The 17733-nt window shown below is 38.1% G+C and overlaps 1 protein-coding gene across 4 annotated transcripts in view; it reads left to right on the top strand.

Moving 5' to 3' along the window:
* Positions 1-17733, top strand: part of BRF1 (BRF1 RNA polymerase III transcription initiation factor subunit) — a 231097-nt gene that overhangs the window by 62903 nt on the left and 150461 nt on the right. For 2 of the 4 annotated variants that reach the window (XR_010600800.1, XM_005285854.4), the window contains exon 4: positions 14192-14223. The exons of the other annotated variants lie outside the window; for them this stretch is intronic. Coding sequence is in view for 1 of the 2 variants with exons in the window: in XM_005285854.4 (XP_005285911.1) it covers positions 14192-14223 (32 nt within the window). In the remaining variant the exon portion in view is untranslated. The remainder of the gene's footprint in view (positions 1-14191; positions 14224-17733) is intronic. 4 annotated transcript variants of the gene reach the window in all.

Raw genomic sequence — 17733 nt, 5'->3', positions numbered from 1 at the left:
ACCTCTGCATTGGGTCTAGTTTCAACAGTCGGGAAATGAGTTGAAAAAATTACCCAAATTTTGATTTCCTACGCAACAGAGCTTTTGCAGCAGACTGTTTCTATAGCCTTTTCTATTTTGACTTGCTGATTGGAATAATATATGTAAACATTTAACCAAAGTAATATGTGCTTTGAATTTTGTGTATTACGCGTATTATTCAAGCTTGTAAACCTTTTAAACACCTTGAGATAACATATGAATTGTAGAACTTTCACCTTCCTAGGTCAGTCATAAGTGAATTCATTAAATTTAAAATATATTTCCCGTTTGGGAGCTACACATAGAATTACTCTGATGCATGAAAGTATCAAAACATTACTGAGAATAAAGTTTAATCTAAGCAGCTACTAATTAAAATTGAGATTTATTCTGCTTTTTCTCTGTCCTGTCATCCTTTTAAATACAATTTTAAGCCTATTATGCACAAACATTGATGAAAAATCAGAGTGGCTCTGAGCTGCACTTTGGATTAAGGAAGGTGTGGTGCAGAGAAGAATAACTTTCAGCAAGTTGACATGGGAATGTAGGAGATTGTAACTGAAACATGTAAGCCTTTTATCATGTACAAAACATAAATCCAAACATTGACTCTATCTCATCTTCTGGAACTTGACAGGAAACTTTCTCTCCCTCACCCATTTTATACCGTTTTCCTTTTCATAACTGTCTTTTTTTTTTCTTCTGTGCCCATGGGCAGTAGTTTTGACCTTGTCACTGAGGAAAAAAAGAAAACATTCTTAACTTGTTAACCAATGTGGTAAAATCCTAGAGAAGACAGGGCAGTTTGTAGTTTTCATACAGGTAGGCTGTTTGAGTTAAAAACTATGGAGGAGCTTACGGCTACCCTGACATGCTAACTTGTGTAAGAACTACAGACTGCCTTGTCTTCATTAGGATTTTACCTCATGTTAGCTATCTCGAGGTTAGAACACATCTTTTTTTCTTGGAGTTTTGGTCTGCAGCCCTGCAGCCAGCTGCTAGTGTTGTGAAATGATGGTGCTTTCTATGCTTTTCTGTTGGACTCCTATGATGCAGTGTTGGTTTTCTGAGACTTGGTCTTCACTTAAAATTTAGGTTGACATAGATACAATGCTCAAGGGTGTGAAAAATCTACAACCCATAGCGATGTAGCTATGCTGACCTAATCTCCAGTGGAGATGCAGCTAGGTCAATGGAAGAGTGCTTTTATTGACCTACTTACTGTCACTCGGGCTGCTGGTGTTCCTACACAGACGGAAAACCCCCTTCGGTCAGCATAGGTGGTGTCTGCGCTATGGGGTTATCCTTGCATACTTACAGCACCATAGCTATGCCAGTATTGCCCCTGTAGCGTTGACACGGCCTGTCTTAAACAGAGGGATCCATGTCTCAGCTGCTGTTTGTTGTCTTTCCAAGATGAAGCAGAGTGAAACTATCTAGTCTGTCTCAGTTTAGACTACTGCTATTGGAAACCCTGTGGGCATCAACGAAATTGAGTATCTGGTCAAGTTTGCTCTGCTGCAACTTTGAAAAGCTGAGAAGGGAATCGGGCAATGAAGCAAATCGCTGGAGAGGAGGACCCTAAAATAGAGGTTGGAGTAAAGGTGGATTAGAGAAACCTGTTCCCCCACTAATTGCCATTCACAAAGAAGACAGTAGGTTCTAGTGTGGAAGAAGCAAAGCATACAGAGTGCTGCTGCTTCTTTCAGGAGTCAGAGGAGATGGAATGTGCATGAGGAGGCCACAAAATATGGAGCCCTCAAACAGGGTTCAGGAACAGCAGCCTGACTGGAATCCCAGCTCTGTTGTCCTAGCACTGGTGGGGCAGTTAGATTTTCAGCTCTTGACTTTGTTATTCCTTCTGTTTATTCATCTGGCTATTCGGTGTCTCTCCTAAATCTATCTCTCTCTCTCTCTCAGATAGAGATGAGAGATTTGAGAGAGGTAGAAAAGAGAGAGGAGGTAAAGCAGGAAATGTAAAGAATGAAAGAGGGAGAGAATGTAGAGGAAACAGACATAGAACACAGTGCAAGAAAATATAAGCCATGGTTTATATATTATAGGAAAGAAGAGGGAGAAGGAAGTGGAGAGTAAAGGGATAAACATCAAGAAAGACATAATAAGTTACATATTAAAATGTTATTAAACAGAAAATGAGCAATATAGTACAACTTATACCTTGCACAACTGCATAGTCTTTAAAATAAAAGGAAGGAATGTGTGGGTTTGGAGTGTGTGGCAGGATAGGTGTTCCATCCTGGCTTGTAGGCTTAGCCTCAGGGCTACCAAATATCAGGTAAATGTTTTGAACCCTTGTTAATAGGAATGTGGTGGAGAGCAAGCAGTGCAACTTTGTGTTATAACTCAGAACTTTTGTTTGTGATAGGCAAAGGTCTAAGAGTAAATCCTATCTAAAACTGAAAATCCTGATGCAGCCTTGCTATGCCCTATGGTCTTGTGACTGTTCCACCATTATAAATATTTCAGATACTTTTTGGTAAAGGAGTTTGTGGTAGGTGGATTCCATCTTTGTATAGGAATTTGTCCGTACCTTTGTAATGAGCTGCCATTTCATTGTTTGTAAAATCAGCCTCTTCCCTCTCTCTTCATTTAGCATCAGTGTACAGTGCACTAACTCTGTCTTGCAGAAGATAATTAACTTACATAGGAGATATAATCCTGCTATCCACTAAACAAGAGTAGTCATTTGCTAAGAAGATTCAAGCCTCAGCCAGATACAAGAATCCTGTTTTTCATCTTGATTTTTCTGGTGCAGCTGCACGTTAAATCAGTTGATCCAATCATGCCCTTTGGGCACACCTGTGCACCCCACCTAAAGCTAATGTGTGCGCTGATATAACTTGCATATATAACTTGCGTCTGAATCATTTTTATTGTTGATGCATGTGTAGGAAAGAGCCCAACAGTCTCGCATCTCAGACTGAGTTTATAGGGCTGGCAATTAGGGAAAAAAAAAAGGGAGTGGGCATTTTATTTGTAAGCTGAGCAAATATGACATAGGATCAGTGAGATGCTGTAAACATGAATCTACAGTGCTGTTAGTCACTTTTCAGTGTACAGCTGTATTTTAACAGATTGCAATCAGTGTACTTTAGAGAGCTATTTGAAATTACAGTACCTGGTCACAATAAAAGTACTGCAACACTGTAAAAGGTGCCTGACTAGATCTTTCCCACTTATCACTGGCAGCTTTATTTCCACAGTGGCAGATATGTACATTGTTCCTGATTTTTCTCATGAAGAATTTCAGCAGCTGAGGTAAGTTTACAGCGCCTTAAAAACTGATTGTGAAACAGCTGTTTCTGTGCTGTAAGAGAGACATAAGTGTTTGACATCTTTAGAGGATTAAAAAAGATAATTTAGGGATAAAAGTTTAAAATGACACTTCAAGAAGATAGTCTTTATCTTCCATCTTGATTAAAACCATTTAATGGAAGCTGTTGCTCTTTAAAAACTTGACAAATACTATTTGCAAGTAGATTTTATTGTGCTGTTCACCAACCGATGCCATGCTGCATTATATTGGAATGCTTTGTGCTTTCCCATTGAAGTTTAGTAAATATTGACAATAATATCAACAGAATAGTAAAGTCTGTGACAAGCGTAAAAGAATTGCAACAAATTACTTAATGAAAGCTTTTATATTTTCAGTGGGATGTGTACACACTCTTGTAATAAAACAATGAGTGGCATTCCATTACTCATTTCAGAATAGTTCCCTGAAGATGAGTCACTGATAAATGTGGTAGCATCTGAAATTAACACTCTGAATCTTTTCAAACACTGGTCATTGTAGAACAAATAGGAGCAAAATTGAATTCAGTCCACCACCGAATAAAGAAATTAAAGTTTGTTACACTGCCTTCTTAGTCAGGCATTTTGGATAACTGGGGGTAAAAACTAGGACTGATTTACTTTAAATGAGAGGTCCCACATACAGTGTGGATTTCTTCCATTTGCGGTGTTGCTCTTGACCCAGCCTTGCATTTTTTTCGACAACTGGGCAAAATTCTGTACTGAGTTACATGACATTATAACCACATGGACTATTATAGAGTTTCTTTTTAGTTTCTTTCAGACCTGTGCAGTTGGACTCATGGTAATTAAAACACATGGCTTAAAAGGCAAAAGATAAAAAAAATAATCAAATACATTTAAAAAAAAAAAACCAAACAAGTCCTCTCTCTAAAATATTCCTAACATTTTCTCTATAACACATGGCATATTCAAAATACATTATGCTTCAGCATGGTAAAGATCTTAGTAGCACACATTTGAGATCACCTTTAACTTCCACTTGTGATTTTGCCATTTGTGAGTAATGTGAGCACAACAAACTCATGCACCATAATGTATTTTCAATATAGATAATATAACTATATAAAGTAATAAAATAAAAATATTAATATGTATGCCTGTGTGTGTGTGAAATATATATACTCTGTATATATTTTACTATGTATATTTTGCACATGCACATCTTAATATTTTTATAAATATATTAACTAATTTCGGTACATTTCTGCAAAAAGATAGATGTGGCATTAGACACTAATTATGTGGTCACCAGGAGCAATGCTTTCACATTCATTTTCTTAATGAACATCAATTGTTTCTAAAACATTAATGGACATCCTCATTTTTTTTCAAAGGGTATTATTACAGGTATTGCCAACAAAGGTTCTTGGGAATTTTTCTCATGCTTTCGTTATGTTTGAATTACTTTTGCTACCTCGGTACATCACACTTGGTTTTAGTAGCTGTTGTAAAGTTTTACTCCAAATAGTTGATGACACTGAACGCCTTGAATGTATGAAGCTGGGGGAGTTGTGACACTATAGTAAGTGAGGGAATGTCACAGTTAATTTTCATGCATTAGTGCAGAATATGACTGTTCTTGCGTAGAATAAAATTTTATATTTAGTGTAAGCACTTCTGAACCGTTGGGCATGGGCTGAGATTTTCTAAGCAGTGCAGGAATTTAGCCACACATGCGTGAATTTTGATGAAAGATATGACTAAATCCTTTGGGCTGCTTTGAAAATCTCAACAAGGGTAAAAATGGCATATTGTATTAAGTTATGAGTGTTGCTAATATACAGTTTTTAAGCCACCAACTTTTCAGCACCATGCTATTTCCATAAGAAAGAATGATAGATAATTGTGGGATTGGTATTGTTATAATGGAGCCTTTAACCAGAACACCTGTTTTGATTATGACAGAAGAGAGTGGTAACTAAAAGTTTGGTTACCTGTATTGAAAGGGTTGATCATTCCAGCTTCTAGTGGAGTGTTGTTGGCCATGTTATTCAAACCACTCTGGTTGGCAGTTTCAATCTCAACAGAGGTTTCTCAGATTTGATTGAACATGGAGACTAAACTCTTACCCCAGGAGATGGGATCTTCAGGTCAATTTGAAATATGTTGGTGGAATGTTGTGCCCTTCTACTACCCATCCTCTGGATAAAGGACTTCCTTTTGGCACTTCTTGACAATTACCAAATTCAAATAATTAAAAAGGTGTGTGCTTATACATCTCTAACCAGATATAATGCAACCTGATATAACACGAATTTGGATATAACACGATAAAGCAGTGCTCCGGGGGGGCAGGGCTGTGCACTCCCGCGGATCAAAGCAAGTTTGATATAACACAGTTTCACGTATAACGCCATATACCGCTATAACGCGGTAAGATTTTTTTGGCTCCCGAGGACAGCGTTATATCAGGATAGAGATGTATGTACATACATGCATTTAATATAGAGATGCTTGTAACAGGGTGACTGACAATTTTCATCTTCTCATTGTGCTAGACTCTGGAAATTTGTTGATGCAATCACTATGGGCCTTTTAATACAGGAAAATCTCAATTTTGAATGTTGTTTTGTCCAACAAAAATCACCACAAAGCCATCAATCTAGCAATAACAAAAATGACATAAATTTCTTCAGTGACACTGTCATTTTTGGGAATGAGGCCTCCAGTATGGGGAAATTTCTGTAGTGTTGCATTATTGATTTTAGTAAAGCTTTTAACACATCCCCACCTGACATTTTCATAAGCAAACTAGGGGAATGTGGTCTAGATGAATTCAAAGGATCTTGACAAATTAGAGAAATGGTCTGGAATAAACGAGATGAAATTCACTAAAACAAGTGCAAAGTACTAGGAAGGAAAACTCAAATGCACAATTAAAAATAGGGAACATCTGGCTATGTAGTAGTACTGCTGAAAAGGGTCTGGGGTTATAGTGGGTCACAAACTGAATATGAGCTAACAATGAGATGTAGTTGTGAAAATGGCTAATATTCTGGGGTGTATTTCGACTCGGGATAATTGTTCTATTCTATTTGGGACTGGTGAGGCCTGCGCTGGAGAATTGTGTTCAGTTTTGGGTGCCACACTTTAGGAAAAATGTGTCAAATTGTAGAGTCCAGAGGAGAGCAACAAAATGATAAAAGATTTAGAAAACCTGACCTGTGAGGAAAGGTTAAAAAACTGGGCATGTTTAGTCTTGAGAAAAGACGACTGAGGGGGACCTGATAAATCTTCAGATATGTTAAAGGCTGTTATAAAGAGGACGGTGATCACTTGTTCTTGTCCTACCTTCAGTGGACATGGAGAAGTAAATGGGCTTAATCTGCAGCAGGGGAGGTTAGATATTAGGAGAAGCTTTCTAACTGTAAGGCTAGTTAAGCATTGGAACAGGTTATTAAGGGAGGTTGTAGAATCCCCTTTATTGGAAGTTTTAAAGAACAAGTTAGACAAACACCTGTTGGGTATGGTCTTGGTGTGCAGGGGGCTGGTCTAGATGACCTCAGAGGTCCCTTCCAGGCCTACATTTCTATGAAGATAGATAATACATGCACATACATATGTTTGATGTTGTGTACATATATGTGTAGACTGAGTTCCAAGTTAATAGCACTAAAACACTACTGAGCAAATATATAGCAGTGTAGCCACCCAACAACAGAAACTTTCCTCCAAACAAGAGTATCTGTTGAGATGTCCCACTGCCATCCCAAAATAATTAACCTCCACACCCAAGCTTCTTACCTTTCCTCCTCATCTTTCTTCTCTACCACTGTTGACAGCTCCCTCATCCTTCCTTTTCCCAGGTTCACAATTTTTGTGTAATCTTTGGGTACAGGGAGAAAGGGACCCTTCTTTGCTTCACTTCCTTTTCCTCTTTCTCCTCCAATCTATCGAGAACTCTGCTGCTATAATGCTCTTCTGGCTCGTCACATGTCTTTCTCACCACTTTCTTGAATCTCTTCATTAATTTCTTGTCCTTTGCCCATTATTTGCAAATTTTTTATCCTCGCCTTGAAGACTGCATAATTTCATACCTGCTTACAAGTTTGAACTCCCATCCTTCTCCTTCCCCCTCACTCTTTACACTTCTCCCACTCTTCATGCTGTATTGCTTTTTGTGTCTCCTGCATCCTTGGCTTCACTCCTTCCATACTTCTGCTCCCTGTGAGTGGAACAATGCCCCACTACTTGTCTGCCAACCCCTCTTTTATATCCCTCCTTAAAGCTGACCTGGGAATAATTCCTTGGTTTTTTTCACCAATTACTTTTCCTCTTTCCCTTTCCTGAACTGCAGCCTTTTGTTTTGGTTGGACTTTCTCATCTGTGGTAAACACAAGCTTTTTGGGACAGGGAATATATGTTGTTTTGTAAACAGTAGTATGAATTGACTGTGTTATATAATAGTCTGTACTATCGTGATAGTAGGAGTAAGGCCTTCTAGATTCTGGTCTGTTGATGACTTCTTCTCTAAGGGTATTGTTTTCAAAGTACCGAAGTCTCATTGAAAGCAAACGGGACTAGGGTCCTTTGAAAATTTTACCCTAAATGATGAATGAATGTGAAGATGATTAAGAAAAGCTTACAGTATTAACTTTGTAAAGTCTGAATTTTAGTATGTTGTTTTGTGTATTCCCATCACATACATTTGGGTGGCTGGTGTATTAATGCAGACTGGAATGGGCCTTTTTAATGGGCCTAATTAAATGCTTGTATAATTTTGAATTAACTCTACTAACTTAATGTTAATTACTGAAACAAAGGATGCAGTGTTGTGAACAAGGATCACCAGCAGAAGACATGCCAGATCATTAGGGATGTTGTTCAGGAAATGTGTTTCCTGCCTTGTCTTTCTTATGTTCATTATATATTTAGGAAAAAATGCTGGCAGCAAATCTGTTGAGATCAGTGGAATTACTTCAGCTAAATGGTTAACCTAGACAGGAGTTTGTTTAATGGTGCTTTTTGCCCTTTAATAGTTAAGCATTTCAGCATATAACCATATGAAATAAAGGATTTTAATTGGAGACTAAAAACCATTAGGTTCTGTTTTTCATGGGCATTTGCCTACACAGACATAAAGTTAGGGTTTGTGCAAATGACATTCATGTTCACAAGTTGAGTAGTTAGCCATCAAGTTGATTTTCATGCTCAAGGATAACCCCTGTGCGCAGACTTCCTTTTTGCATATGGAAAATTGCAAATGTGGAGGCTGTATTTGAAAACTTGCCTCCCAGAATTTCAGGGTCAGGACTAATCTCTTTGCTAAATCTTTAAAAAACTGTTATTTTCCAAAAATATTTTGAATTGTTTGGATTAAGTTGCATTTTTGTAATCCTGCAGTTTAGTGTAAGGGGGAAGGGGAATGTGTATATTTTGACAATTATTGCTGTCAGTGAATTTTAACTAAAAGCTAATTAAAATTTGACAATTTGTAAAGCACCAGAGCTTTAATTCAAACAAATCACAACTAGAAATTCACCGGATACCCTAAAATACTGGAAGGCAGTATTGTCAGGTAGGTAGCTTCCTGAACTGGAAGCTGAGGGATCTGGGTTTTAGTTCCAGCTCTGCCCCTAAATTGCTGTACTACCTGTGGCAGGTCACTTCACCTCTCTGACTTTCTTAATCCCCTCCCATCCTTGGTCTGTCATGCCTGTTCAGACTGGAAACTCTTAAAGGTAGGGACTGTCTCCACACTGTGCTTGTACGGTGCCTATCACAATGCCTCTTGACACTAACTTAATATAAATAATAATCTTCTATGTTGATTGAAATTTGGGAGGGGGGGAAATCAGTTTAGTTTTCATCAATTTTTCTGTTAGTTTATTGCATTTCATCCAGTTTTTCTAGTCAGTGTAACTTTTTTCTTTTGCATTAACACAATGCTGAAGTGTTTCATGATAAATGATTTCATATTTACATTTTACAGAGTTAAATAGTGTTAATGTAACTATTTGTGCTATTGCTGTATGTAAAAATAAATATTCCCCATCTTTTCAAAGAACCTAAGATACAACGAGTGTAGTCGCGCCGCCAGCACTGCAAGAGCTCTCTCGCAGCGCTCTAAGTACTCCACCTCTCGAAGGGGAATAGCTTGCAGCGCTGTGAGCGAGCGTGCAGCACTGCAGGCGCTGATCACACTGGCACTTTACAGCGCTGCACTCGCTGCGCTCGGGGCGGGGGGGCGTTTTCACACCCCTGAGCGCAGCAAGTTGCAGTGCTGTACAGCGCTAGTGTGGCTAAGGCCTAAGGGTATGCCTCATTCTTTCAGTAAGATATGTTGCAATCTCGACTGAGGGATCTGACACTAAAAAATACAGTTCTGTGTAAAAAAAGAAAAATGCCAATAAAAATTATTAAAATCTTAATGTTTTGAGAAAAACTTACAAAATCCAGAAAATTCAAGTAACAAACCGCTAACTCTGTTCTTACCATCATATATGGTTCCTAATTTTTCACATTGCATAAGCACTGAGGGCAATGTGCTGCAAAAGACTTTAGATACAATAGCATGAGATAATTTACATGAAAGTTTCCTGGCTTTTGTAGATTTAGTCGGACCATTTTAACTAGGATTTTTGTGTGTGTGTGTGGACTGCATTATGTTTAGTGGTTCTTCCTTAAAATAGATTTTCTGTGATCATTCCTGATTGTATGTCTATAAATAACTTTGCCAAATGGCAGTCTTGCTTCCTGGTAAAAGCTAACATTAAATGTTACCTGTATGGTATTGCCACCTTTACTTCTGCGCTGCTGCTGGCGGGGCAATGCCTTCAGAGCTGGGCACCCAATCAATAGCCGGCACTGTCCGGCTGCCCAGCTCTGAAGGCAGCACAGAAGTAAGGGTGGCAATACCACAATCCTCTCTAAAATAACCTTGCGACCCTGCTGCAACCCTCTTTTGGGTCAGGACCCCCAATTTGAGAAACTTTGGTCTCCCCTGTGAAATTGGTATAGTATGGGGAAAAGCACACAAAAGACCAGATTTCATGGGGGGACCCCAGATTTCATTGTTCGTGATGCGTTTTGGCTGGGAATTTGGTAGGGCACAAGTTATCTTCTATTTTATGAGTATCCCTGCTATTAACAGCTTTCTTTCCTATTGAGAACTTTTTCATGTGCTAGCTTTGTACTTGCATGAAAGTGCTATTGTTTTCTGTCAGCTTTAACGAGGCAAACATTTATATTGTTTATTAAAAACATATTATCTGGCTTTTTCAGTTGTATTTCACAGTCCCAAACTTTTCCACCCTCTAAAAATGAGCTTAAAAACAACAGCATGTTTTTACATCTACTTCCTGTCGATAATTGCTCTCACAGTATGCATAACATAGGCCAACCCATTGGAACTGAATGACTCAAATATCCCATTCCCTCTCCCTTCATTGTGGCAAACACACATCTAATCACTGAGGCCTTGGCCACACTTGGCAAGTCACAGCGCTGCCGCGGCAGCGCTGTGAAGCGCGAGTGTAGTCGCGCCGCCAGCGCTGCGAGAGCGCTCTCGCAGCGCTGTAAGTACTCCACCTCTCCGAGGGGATTAGCTTGCAGCGCTGCGAGCGAGCGTGCAGTGCTGCAGGCGCTGATTACACTGGCACTTTACAGCACTGCACTTGCTGCGCTCGGGGTGTGTGTGTGTGTTTTCACACCCCTGAGCGCAGCAAGTTGCAGCGCTGTACAGCGCCAGTGTAGCCAAGGCCTGAGAGAGATTGCTGCAGGCTAACTTATATGAGATCCAGGAACTCTACCTTTTTACTGTGATCTCTTCTTAAATTTCAGTGAACACTTGAACCAACTTCACCAAGGAGCAAAGTGATAGTGCATTAAAACAGCTGTATTATTGTGCTAAATTGCCTCACTCTAGTGAAAGTGAATTTCTCAACATATATCAAGTATTCTAAATGCATGCAGTGTTTTAAATATTTTTCTCTAGTACTGGACAAGTTTTTTTTAAAGTAATGAAACTTGTGATTAATTTTTTATTTTACATTCAAAATAAAATCTCAAACTAGAGTAAGTTATAAGTAGATATATTGAGGGGGAGAGGCAGTCTAGGTAGTTTAGTGTATTTGAACAATAGCCTTTTATCTCTAAATAATCAAGAATGGCTAGTAATTTTAAGTGCTTCAGTTTTGGGGGTATTCAACTTCTGAGGCACCATAAAGGGACTGGTTTTAATAGGATGGATGCTCAGCACTTTGACAACTAGACCCTCCAAGGTGTGTCAAATTGGACACCCAGTAACTGAGGCACTCAAAACCATGTGTCACTTTTGAAAGCTTCGATCTGAAACATTTGTGTCCCAAATAAATCAAGTTTTGGAGTCTCTTCCTACTTCCTGTTTGCAAACAAAATCACCATACAATTTGGATTGATAGGCAGCTTCCACTCAGGAAGATTACTTTGGCAGCAAAACTTTTAAAACCAGCTCTGTGTCTACTGAGTGGGGGTGGGCGGGGCAAAGAAAGAGTAAAATGCTAGTCTGGCTATGTTGAAGAGTTGTCGGTGGTTATGGCTTCTCTGCACTTCCATTTTTCAAGTATTTTTTTTTACAGTTTTCCTTTTTTTGATTGATGGAGGATAGGTCCATCCGTGGCTATTAGCTAGGATGGTCGGGAATGGTGTCCCTAGCCTCTGTTTGCCAGAAGCTGGGAATGGGCAACAGGGGATGGATCACTTGATGATTACCTGGTCTGTTCATTCCCTCTGGGGAACTTAGCACTGTCCGAAGACAGGATATTGGGTTTGATGGACCTCTGGTCTGACCCAGTATGGCCATTCTCATGTTCTCCCTGCTTACACCAGTCCAATTGTGAACATTTCAGTAGTGCTTTGCTTGGACTTCTGTCTTTCACTAAAAAAACTGCAAAAAATTAGAGCTGTCTTTTCTGTCAGCAGTCTCTTGGCTGATTTGAATTTTGCTGACTTCTAATTGTATATGAGTATTTTGTATAGTGAATTTCTGATTTTAGTTCAGAGACTTACTGGGATCTTAGCTAATTGAATGCCCAGGCATACTATTCTCCCACATTATTGAAGCTTAGCTTGTGCTAAGAACATTAACACAATAAGAGGTGTAGAATTTTATATTGAATTTGGCAAATGCCTGTAGAACAAATATGGAATGTTGAATCTGTATAGTTTTAATATGCTGGGTGTAAGTGGTACAAATGTTTATGCATAAACTGATCGTTACCGGAATTCTCCCCCTTTGCCCCCCCCGGGGGGCAAAAAAAAGCGGATGTTATATAGAAAAATGTCTGTACTGAAGAAGAGCTTTGCGTAAGCTTGGAAGCTTGTCTTTCTCACCAACAGAAGTTGGCCAATAAAAGATATGACCTCACCCCCCATGTGTCTCTAATATTCAGTATTAGTTTAATATACTTTATAAAAACAGGCTAAAACCTACATTACTACAATGTACTGAACTATAGTGAGTTTATTTACAGTTGTTGTTTTTACCATAGTCATTGATTTGTTATGCATGTTGCTTTTTCTATGAAATTGTTTGTTTACTCTAAAATAGAACAGTTTTACAATAGTTAAACTAAAACCAGCTAGCTAAGATCATATTTAGTCTGTTATTCAGTTAAAAGAGAAACGTAATTAAGGAAAAAACAGCCTTGGTAAAAGAATCAAAGTCTTTAAAGCAGACACAACATTTGGCACTTGTTAGGATGAAATTGCCTAAAATTATCAAAGGAAATTAAAGTTCTTAAAATATTTGTATAAAGAAACTGTTATTAAATAGAGTTTTTGGTAGACTTGTGGTTATTGTTTTGGTGGTTCTGAATAGTGTTTTATCTTTGTTTTTGCAGCTATTATTTCTTTTCTTTTATTTAAGTACTGTAAGAATAGTAAACATTTGTACATTTACTCAACAGTTTCAGTAAAATCTTCAGTAAATGCTCTCTAGTAGCTTTCTGTTTTATTCTCAGTGTGGTTTTTTTCTTAAATAAATTACAATCATTAAGTTGCTGTAGTCATTCTTAATACAACTAGTATTTTCAAACTAACATTTTGGGCCCAAACTCCCCTCCACTGTATGGTGTGAGGATGAAAGGAATGAAAATTCCCATGTACTGACCCTAAACTGTTAGAGGGAGAAGAGTGGTGTCAACATGACATTCTCTTCCTGCATCCATATTCCTTTCCCATGGAAAGTCCTCCTTGCATGTCAGGGTGGAAGCAGACTGAGTGAGTGGATATACATTCCAGCAAAATTAGTTAGTTTCCTGTTATATATTTTGTATCTTGCTCAGAGATGAGGAGGCAGGGTCTGTATAGTCAAGGAACTGATGGCAGCATGGCTCTTAAGTGAGCTCTGCCTATGGGGGAGGGCTCATACAACAACATAGAGGGGCTGCCCATCTGTGTAGATGTCCTGAAATTAGAAGAGTTTCCTAGTCCTTTCCAACGGTTTTTTTCTGCACAATGAGAGATCAGGTCCTAAATTGGCATAGAAAAAAGTGACAAATTAGATTTTCAAAAATGAAGTCTCTATTTTGTAGCACTTGATGATGTCCAGAATACAATATACAGTATATGTAGTCAGCTCATTCCTCAAAGGATTTCTTGGGTTTTTTTAGAGACACTTTTCGTATATATAAACTTTGTTTGTAATGGCACCTTGTGTCCCATAGTGAGAGTAGGTAGGGCTTACTCAGGAACTGAAACCAATGTGATTCTTTAGCAGGAATGCGGGATCAGACTACTTAATCCATATTCCTGCACTGCCAGATGTAAATGATTTTATTTCTCCTTTTATAAAGTTGCTAAACAAATTGTCAAATTTTACATGCATTTATATTCCTTGACTTTTTCACAGACATGTTACTTGACCTCAGTGACCTTCTTCAGGTATTGTATCTATTGTTGTTTAACTCTTTTGTTAAAATATTAAACCTTAAAAATGAATACAAGCAAAGAACTACTAATGTGTGCTATTTAGGAAACCTTAGTGATCTGTTTCTTTAAAAAAAAGAAGAACAGGAGGACTTGTGGCACCTTAGAGACTAACAAATTTATTAGAGCATAAGCTTTCGTGGACTACAGCCCACTTCTTCGAAGAAGTGGGCTGAAGTGGGCTGTAGTCCACGAAAGCTTATGCTCTAATAAATTTGTTAGTCTCTAAGGTGCCACAAGTCCTCCTGTTCTTCTTTTTGCGGATATAGACTAACACGGCTGCTACTCTGAAACCTGTTTCTTTAAAGATTCTGGGCAGGGAAATCATAGGGCTTGTAAATCAGAGTAATTATTCAGTGAAATTAAAGATCAAGTGCTTGGGTTTTTTTACCCTCACAAATAACAAATCAGCAGTTTAGTATAATCTTTCCTCAGTGATCACAAAGTCACTGCAGTGGCACAAGGTCAGATTTCATACATTTTTAAAACAGCTGGTAAAGACAGAAATAACTTGTTAAGTAATACTGTATACATGGATCTGTAAAATACTGGGATATTTTTGTAAAATCTATTTTGAGTTGTGTGTACTTAAAGCACTTGTGGATATAGAGCTCTAAATGAGTGTGTGTGTGTGTGTGTACACATTCTCTCTCTCTCTCTCTCTCTCTCCATATCATAAACATCTATTTTACATACAGTACAAGTAGGATGGTATAGTTTATTTTTGTCCTTTCAGCTGTCTTTGTAAATGGCATCCCTCTGAAGGTTATTTATTGCTTAAAGGAATCTGATGGAATTACAATAATCTAATGAATCTTTAATTCTTAAAATAATGAACAGTCTTCTAATCTGCTACAAACTGAATGGGTTAAATGTGCTTAGTTATAACGAGAGAGAGAGAGTGTGCGCGCAGGGGGAGGGAGTGGGAGGTTTATTTAATTTCAAACCTAGAGATCTAGTGATTTCTTTTATAGATGACTATTAAATAGAAAGAGTAAGATGATGAAACATGGAACAAATTGTATTGTATCTGCAAAAGATGCAGCAAATAGAACAGGGTTGGCTTTCTAACGGCAGTAGAGCAGATTTGTTTTCAGATTTTGTTTCTATATAATCTAATGAGAAAAAGGAGGAAGAAGGGACATTTGAGGACTTCAAGCCATTCATTGAGGAAGCTGAAGGTACAGATGATCCAAAAATAACTGAGGGTTGGAGATAAGTCATTTTTGGGAAGAAGATGTAGCAGTTAGTACCTTGAACTCGTAACTACAACAGAATGGATTTATAGCAGTAGGAATATACTGCCAACCACCAGGATGGTGATGGTGATTGTGAAATGTTCAGTGAGATTAGATAGGCTATGAAAATAGAAAACTCAGTAATAATGGGGGGTTTCAACTATCCCTGTATTGACTGAGTACGTCACCTCAGGATGAGATGCAGAGTTAAAGTTTCAACACCTCATAAATGACTGCTTCTTGGAGCAGCTAGTCATGGGACCCACAAGGGGAGAAGCAATTCTTGACTTAGTCCTAAATGATACACAGAATGTGGTCCAAGGGGTGAGTATAACTGAATCGCTCGGTTATAATGACGATGCTATAAATAAATTTATCAGCCTTATGGGGTGGATGTGGGGAATCCCAAAATAGCCCATCACAGTGGCATTTAACTAAAGAAATGGGAACCACACAAAAATGAGGAAGCTAGTTAAACGGAAATGAAAAGGTACTGTCACAAAACTGAAATGCCTGCAAGTTGCATGGAAACTTTTAAAAAACACCACAATAGAGGCTCAATTTAAATGTATACTCCAAATTAAAAAAACACAGTAAGAGAACCAAAAAGGTGCCACCATGGCTAAATAACAAAGTGAAAAAAGCAGTTAGAGGCAAAAAAAGGCATCCTTAAATTGGAAGTTAAATCCTACGGAGAAAAATAGAAAAGAGCATAAAATCTGGCAAGTCAAGTGTAAAATTAGACAAACCAAAAAAGAATCTGAAGAGCAGCTAGCCAAAGACTCAAAAGCTAACAGCAAAAAATGTAAGTACATCGGAAGCAGGAAGCCTGCCAAACAAGCCATGGGGCCACTGAATGATCACAGTGCGAAAGGAGCACTCAAGCAAGATAAGGCCATTGCGGAGAAGCAAAATGAATTCTATGCATTGGTCATCAGAAGATGTGAGGGAGGTTCCCACATCTGAGCCGTTCTTTTTAGATGACAAATCTGAGGAACTGTCCCAGATTGAGATGTCAGTAGAGGAGGTTTTGGAACACTATTTAATTTTATCAATTTAAGTCACCAGGACCAGATGGTATTCACCCAAGAGTTCTGAAGGAATTCAAATATGAAATTGCAGAACTAACAACTGTGGTATATAACTTATCACTTAAATTAGGTTCTGTACCAGATGACTGGAGGATAGTTAACGTGATACATATTTTTAAAAAGGCTCAAGGGGCGATCCTGGCAATTATAGGCCAGTAAGTCTAACTTCAGTACCAGGCAAATTGGTTGAAACTATAGTAAAGAACAGAATTATCAGTCATATAGATGAACACGATTTGTTGGGGAAGAGTCAACGTTGCTTTTGCAAAGGGAAATCATAACTCATCAATCTGTTAGAATTCTTTGAGGGGACCAACAAACGTGTACTTGGACTTTCAAAAAGCCTTTGACAAGGTCCCTCACCAAAGGCTCTTAAAGTAAGCAGTCATGGGATAAGGGGGAAGGGTCCTTCCATGGATCAGTAACTGGTTAAAAGTAGGGCTGTCACTCGCAGCTACTGCTTGCGATTAACACAAAACAAATGAACTAGATTTTAAAAAGTTACAATTAATCACAGTTTTAATACTGTTAAACAATAATAGAATACCAATTTAAATTTATTTTAAATATATTTTGATGTTTTTCTACATTTCCATATATATCGATTTCAATTACACACAGATTACAAAGTGTACAGGGCTCAATTTATATTTATTACAAATATTTGCACTGTAAAAAGATAAACAAAAGTAATAGTATTTTTCAATTCACCTCATACAAGTCCACTCAGCCCTACTTCTTGTTCAGCCAGTTGTTAAGACAAACAAGTTTTTCGTTTACGGGTGATAATGCTGCCTGCTTCTTATTTACAATGTCACCGGAAAGTGAGAACAGGCGTTCTCATGGTACTGTTGTAGCCAGCATTGCAAGGTATTTATGTGCCAGATATGCTAAAAATTTGTATGCCCCTTCATGCTCCGACTTACAGGCTCTAAAGTTTTACATTGTCTTGTTTATGAGTGCAGTTAAAAAACCTTCTACATTTGAAAGTTGCACTTTCATGATAGATACTGTACTACAGTACAGTGTTACATATTACAGTATGAGGTGAATTGAGAAATACTATTTCTTTTGTTTATCTTTTTTACAGTATAAGTATTTGTAATCAAAAATAATGTAAGGTGAGTGCTGTACAC

The sequence above is a fragment of the Chrysemys picta genome, chromosome 4, assembly GCF_011386835.1.
Source record: "Chrysemys picta bellii isolate R12L10 chromosome 4, ASM1138683v2, whole genome shotgun sequence".
In the NCBI taxonomy this organism is placed as follows: domain Eukaryota; kingdom Metazoa; phylum Chordata; order Testudines; family Emydidae; genus Chrysemys; species Chrysemys picta.
Note: the sequence above shows the minus strand (reverse complement) of the source record. Positions and strands in the feature narration are given on the sequence as shown.